General features: G+C 33.7%; 1 protein-coding gene across 9 annotated transcripts in view; it reads right to left on the bottom strand.

Annotated features, from left to right (window-relative positions):
- The window catches only part of FOXP2 (forkhead box P2), a 265,428-nt gene that overhangs the window by 254,292 nt on the left and 3,636 nt on the right, over window positions 1–7,500 (bottom strand). For all 9 annotated transcript variants that reach the window (XM_088457697.1, XM_088457696.1, XM_088457695.1 and 6 more), the window contains exon 2: window positions 1,170–1,347. In XM_088457697.1, coding sequence (XP_088313823.1) covers window positions 1,170–1,337 — 168 coding nt within the window. In that variant the 5' untranslated portion in view covers window positions 1,338–1,347. The remainder of the gene's footprint in view (window positions 1–1,169; window positions 1,348–7,500) is intronic.

Below are 7,500 nucleotides of genomic sequence, written 5' to 3' on the forward strand. Positions count from 1 at the left end.
ATCTTTGCAGTATTAAATCAGTAAATGAAAAATATCAATCATATTACACGCATAATGCATTGCTGTTCAATTGAAAATACACTTTCCTATCATGCAAAGGAATTTTCTAGTGTTTTATGTATATTATGCTAGTATTGTAGGTATGTATTTAAAAGTAACAATACTGTTCTTATAAAGAACAAGACTACAACACTCAGCCCTATTTAAAAATGCTTGTGTGTCGCGTGTAAATATTTGTGTATAATCATCACAGTACAGATACAACAGATACTAGTGAATATACCATATGACGATGGCATTACAATGAATATTATATATGCACAATAAGAATGTCTATCATTAATAAATCCTATGTTATGTTATTGTTTCTTAAAAGAAGATTGCAAAACATTTTTAAAAATAATTTGTACCAGTAATACAATAATATTAACGGTCAATTACATACATATTTACATCTTAGTCAATACAATAATATTATACACAGCAGGCACTGGCTGCTGTTGTTGTAAATAATAAGCCAGTATTTGAATGGACTACATTAGGTAGTCATACTGTATATAACCATACTTAAAAGTAAATTTAAAAATAAAATAAAAACATTGCAACCAACGAATATAATAGTTTCTGCAATTTTGCTCAAGATTTAATTTTAAATGTAATAATACAAGAGCGTCTGTGTTTAAAAAAAAAAAAAAAAAACAACAACAGAAAAAAAAATAGCTGTTCTCATTTCACCTGAGTTTGGAACAATTCATTTCAGAGACAAGTATGGTATCAAGTAACTAATGTGGCCCTCTGGTGGAAAGCTAAGTATCACATTTGACATTTCTGCACTGTTCTACACAGTGTACAGGATTCTTAAAAACATTTTATATGCAAAGTAAAGATGCATTAATATCATAATAAATGCAATTAACACAGAATAGATAGTCTGTTGGACAAAATGAAACAGACACTGGTCTAAACAAATACACAAGCCACTGCAAAATGAAACAACACACTAGCAATTCTACATTGCATCACACACAAACAGTACACACCAAAAAAAACAAGAAACTAAATAAAGCTTAAGCAAATGTATGAGATATGCATAAGTAATACCTGCCTCACAAGCTTAAGGAGCAATGTTATATTGGTAAGCAAATGGGGAGGAAAAACACAAAACTTACCTGCTGTTGTTGCAGATGCAGCAGTTCTACTGTGCTTACTTCACTGCACATGTCACCACTTGATCTTCCATCTCTGCTGCCAGCATCTAATTGGCTGCTTAGAGTGCTCATTCCATTTTGATTCATTGAACTGTTGCTTATTGTCTCTGTTGCAGATTCCTGCATCATGACTTAATACCTAAAAGTGATTAAGAAGTATCAATTAACACACACGTTACACCTTCGCACTTCTATTATCAAGATGTCCCTCACTGCCAATTACAAAGACAGCATTAGAAAGAGGGAAAACCACTGACTGCCAAGTAATTTACCAAGAAATGCAATACAAATTCAGCTTTTACCCGGATACTAATCACTGAAATTATGGCCCCTATAAGCTTCCTTTGTGTGGTTACACTTAACAGCCAAAATAGCATGCTATGCATGCAGCATGGCTAAATAGCATTTATGAATGGCTACATTTTAAAGTCTAACTATAAAATCAAGTAAAATGAAAGCCTGGTTGCACACACTCCACTATATTTCCTATTATCTAGCTTTGACAACCATGGATGACTATACAGCCTTATTTAAAATATTCACTATCTTGATTCTGTCAGAATTTTACAGCACATCTTATGCAAGGCTATTGTTTAATGATGCAAAGCTAATCATACAAAATTAAAATTTTGTACGAGTGTTACAAATCATACAGTATCAAGCAATGATAAATAGTCTAATGGGCTTCTCCTTTTTTTGTGCCTAAATAAAATTTTGCCTCCAAGGCATTTTAAGAAAAAGCTCCTGCTGCAAACAAGTCAGATATTGCCTATTTTTTTAATCAAACGGCTGATATTCATTTATTTTTCTGACATTTAAAACATTTAATACTGTCCTTCCTAGGAAGTAATTAAGCTTATGCATGAGCAGCAATCAAACTGTTCACTCGAAGATGACTTAAAACTCAATTTTAACATAGGCAAATAAATGAAAGATATAAAATTAATTTTCCAGGCATGTATTAGATATGAAAGCTAGAAATAAAATCTATCAAGAATATCACTAATGATTGTGCTAAAAACAGCATAAATTATGCATATTACCTTCTCTACAGTAATAAATGTTTTATCGTTTTCGCTGCATAAATATACTGTACTTTCAGGGTAGCAATGAGATGTCCTGCCAAGATCAGTTGAAATCCTTGCAGTAAATAAAGAACCAAGTGCCCTTACAAACTAGAATTTCAAGATATATTCTGCATGTGTTTTACTGAAAGGTCAATATTGTTCATGTGCCCAAATACAATATCGTCTTAGGACATCTAGACGTCCTTGTCATTAGATTTAGAATTCACACATAACTTGTCACGCTATGCACAATATGCAAATTATGTTTGTCAAACAGCACTTAGAATTAAAGACCCCAATTAGTTGTGTATGACACGATATCAAGATAATGACTTCCAAATTCACAATCTATTGTCTAAGCCATTTGGATCATTGAGAAAAAACCTCACACTTTATAGCAAGGTAAGCAGTTCAGTGCAATTGACACCGCACTTGACATATACTGTGAAATGTAGCCTATTTGAAAAAGCACACATTATTATTTTGGGAACTTTCAAAGTACACAGAAAAGAGCATTCAATAATGGGTAGTCTCGCTGCATGCTAGGCACCATCCAAAATATTTTGTTGAAGCGTTAATAGAGGAACCATTGCTACTTTAACTACAGTAAACAATAACTAACCAGATGTGTTTATGAACAAACAGACTTTGTTAAACATCTTATTAAACATTAACCAAGAGTATAACAAATGGAAAATGTGAAGCAAACGATGACCGTTACAAGAAGAAAAAAACAAAGCTACTACTCTTATCCGAGATTAGGCGGTTAATAAGTATTCAAATTAGGCATAAATTTTACATGCACAATGTTTAAAATATTCAGTAAAATGTGTCTGATTTCCCTCTTTGGATGTTTGAAAATTCTAATGTAGTTTCTTCTCAGCCAAAGGAAAAAGAAACATTCAGTCTTTTTTTCAAAAAACATACTTTCCAGGAAAGTGAACAGAAATCAGATCATGAAAATCCTAATACTTGGAGAATTATAGTTTCGAGACTATATAAACCACCACTTCTTAGGCTCTAGAAAAGAGAGAACCAAGACATTCCAGCATTGTATAGATATAAACAAAAACATCAGTTGGTTGTGTTTGTAAAAATGTGCATTAGTGGGACATTTGTGAGGCACACAGGTTCTTTGGATGAGAAAGCAAGTAACACTATGTCTAAACAAATTAAAATGTTAAACTGACAAGGAGTTTATGGCTTGTGGTTTGTGGATCCTTATTAAGAACTTAAAATATATTTAGGAGATACTTCCTACAGCATATTATAATATAGGTATAGCCTAAGCCATTGCATGACTGAGCAGTCAGCTGGAAATGACCCTTGAACAGCTGAAGCCTATCAACTATTCAAAGTTTACAAGAAAAGAGAAAACACCTCTAAACTGAAAGACCTGCGACAACTTGGTCCTTTTGACATGCAAATCCATAAATACTGATTAAGACAAAAAATGTGGACCTATTTAATAATTTTTTGGGGGGGCGGAGAGTAGCAATTTGTATGCTTTTTTAAGTAGACATTTAGTATAGTACGCAGCATGCATACAATTTTACATGTTAAAAACATACATGGCACATAAATTAATAATATTTAATATACAATATAAACATGCCAGGAAGACTGCTATTATAAGGTGTTTGATCATACAATTATGGGGTGGGACATTCTCTGAGTGTATAATCACCCTTCTGTCATGTTTAGGCAGATGTCCCGTTATTCACCTCATCCCTGTGCATGTTAAACGGAACAAAATAAAGGAAGACTGGGAAATGTGTGCCATGCCTATTGGTTTTATAGTAGAACAGTGGCCAAACCGTTGACTGAAAATCCACTAGGTGGGACAAAAAACATACATGTGAAGGAAAGTCTCATATTTCCACTTGTGCAGGTTTTGTAGGAGAATCAAAACAAATGACTTCAGCTACTGAAATGCTTTTTCTGTTTATCAGCATTATGCCTTTTACAGTGTGCAATATTCTATGGATGTACATGTTCCCACTGTGGGTGGAAATAATTCAGCAAGTTTTCTTTCTTCACAAAGTGGCATCAGAGATACTTACTCTCTACATCACTTCCCTTTTGAAACATTAAACTGACACTGGAAGTGACTGCACAAGATTGCATTTTCTCTTCCTAAACAACCTGAATTGAAAGGTTACTTAGTGTAACAATATTTACTTGCAGAATTGTGTTGTTACCAAGGGTATAATGGATGGTGGCTATGCAGGTTTACGCAAGAATGAGTGAAGCATGAGGCGTTAGCCATGTGTTTGACATGTTTCAAATTGCTATAATCCAGCATTAAACACACCCAGCAATTCAAGACATTTCTTGCAGCCATAATCTTGAATAAAGCGTGCACAACCACTTATTATATAAATTAGTATACGACTCCCTGTTATAGTCACAACAGTGCTTTTGTGTTTACTTTTCATCAAAATGTGACTTTCTTATTTGTACAAATAGCAAATAGCAGGATAGAAAGCCATAGCTCAATTAAACCTGTTCACTTTATGATAGGGTATCGCTGAGATTCAGACTCCGTTTGTTTTGTTTTTTCCCACTGAGGTATGGATTATTTGGGTGTTAAATTCCTCAGTGCCAAGTATGTCATTCTTTTGAAATGATCACAGGCGTAACATCTACATTTTCTATACTGCTGTGTTTCCACTGTAATGTAATACGCAGAAGAGGTATATACAGACAAGGACAAAATGGCAAGTTACCTAAACAAAAGGGAGTAGTGTCGAGGCATTCCATGCATTCCTTCTATTTAGTGTAACAAGTTTTGGGTCTTGGGAAGTGTGCTGACATATTTAAATGTCCAACTTCTCAAATGATTTCAGGAGATGTGTATTTATGAAACTTAATAAACACAGTGGGGCCACTTTCCACAGAATGAGACCATTTTTGTTGCATTACCTGAACGAGCGTGCACAGAAAGGAAACAGTGAGGTATTATACTGTACCACTCACAGGCTTAAAACCGCAATAACTTAAAGTAAAGGGTAATGGGCCTGTAACAAAGCTACATCACTGCCAGGGCAGCAGGATGTCGGTTTGATACTATAACCTGCAAACTAAACTAAGAATATTAAATTCTAGGCAAAAAAAGTGGTTGCTTTTACAAAAAGTGATATATTGTAAGGTGCAGTTAAAAACAACGTAAGGCCCAAATTACCTCAAACCCACTAAAAGAAACGTAAGAAAAATATTTGTAATGAAAACAATTATAATATATACAACACAGTGCACTGGGCAGAAATAAAGTATAAAATTAAAAATATAAACAAATAAAAATAGATCTTGCCTGTATAAGAGAAAAGTGTTGCCTGGCATTTGCTTAGAACATATTAACTGAACCTTATACCGTATGAAGTTTGGTGACATAAATGACCGTTAACAGTAGGCACACTATAGTATAAAAGACTCACTAGCTCCTGTATACAAGGTGTGTGTATAAATCTAATATTTGCATTATATTGGGGATGTTATATCGGAGGGTTTTGTTATTTTCAGGTTGAACTAACAACGTAGATATGACAATGATCTGTATACATAAACAACATAACTGTGATTAAAGCACATTTATGTAGACAACAGTTTAAACTACATAATAAAGAATATACCTCATGGCATATTTAAAAATGAACTGATAGTTTTCAAGTATATATGGGTAGTGGACTGGAATTAACTCCTCGTCTGCTAGGTGGGCCTACAATAAGAGGCAAAAAAGTGTATTCTGCGGGCCTATTAAATTGAAAAATGCAAGTACTTACAAAAAGGGTCTCAAATAATGTTTCTTTAAAAATATTATTATCATTATATTAAAATGTTATGACTTTTCTGGTGTTTTAACTAATGCACTGCCGTAAACATAAAACATTGCAGTTCCTGATAAAGCCAATCACATTCAAATAGATACATGTAAATGTTCAAGATTGCCATATGGAAATAGCAATTTTCATTGAAATATAACGAGAAAAGGATTAATAAAATGTGCTTTTAATAGTCTATTGTCCTTTAATAAGCTCTCCCTTCTAAATCCCTGACACAGCAGAATGAACATTCTAAGGGCAAAATATTTCTTTATCATTTGTGCATTCTATCATTCAATCTACCATGTATGTAAAGGAAAGAATAAAGGACAGATTTGGAGAATCCCATCTTAAACCATGCCTGGTGACATTTACATTTAATTGTATACACATATGTCCTAGTTTCAAGTTGCTTTCAAAAAAATAATAATTGTGAAATACTGTATATTTAATTACGCTGGAAAAAAGGACTTGTGCAATTTACAGAAAACACGTATGAATATTTTATCCTTTATCTGTTTACCATCACTATTCAGTGTCCTTTAATTTCAATATTATGAATAGTGGAAGTCCAAAACTGAATACGCTGAGTGTGTTTCCTTGGGGAATTTCAGAGCAGTGAAAAGAAAAGCTAGTTCTGTACAGTGTGTGATGACCTGTTAATCTGTCTGAAAGCAGTCATCTTTACCAAGAGCATTTGATGTGAATATCAATTATCAGGTTTGTAAAATACAATCCCTAAGTGTAGAATGGGACACGGAACCTACTGCACAAGGTCATATACACAGGAAAAAAAACTTATCACTACCTAAATGCCTTTAAGGTTTGTGTAAAAATGTTTATATGATACATATGTAAAACCACAATGAAATAAATATCTTAAAGTTCTCCTAATCCACTTCATTTAAAAGGTGGTTACTATAGGCCTTGTAAAGCACGGGGCCAAAGCTATGATTGAAATCACTGGGGCTGCTACATAACCCAAAGGTTACCTGTAGAAAATTTCATATAATATTTTACAAGATGAATTTGTGCCGCAGTGAAATGACTATGTTTTAATAGTTTTTGTCTCTCCTGAAAATACACATATAGCATACCTGCAAGTTTGTCCTCCGAAAAAATTGGTACATACTGCTTCAATTGCCCACCCCACCTCTTCATCAGGACAAACACTTAATTCTACTTCAGCTGGAGTTAGGTACAGATGTGTATATGAAACTGAGCAAACCGTACACTTCCTAAAGGGCAATCACAGCATTTTCCTGACTATTTCCTATAATCCGCGACAGCTTCCTCTCAAATATGGAAAAGCACCCCTTGTGCTACTAATTCCATTTCCCACAACAATTTTTATGATAATAATGCAATAGACATATACTATACAATAAGTGTTGTGGGGGAAGG

Source organism: Taudactylus pleione, unplaced genomic scaffold (assembly GCF_031769625.1).
Source record: "Taudactylus pleione unplaced genomic scaffold, aTauple2 ptg000041l, whole genome shotgun sequence".
NCBI lineage: Eukaryota > Metazoa > Chordata > Amphibia > Anura > Myobatrachidae > Taudactylus > Taudactylus pleione.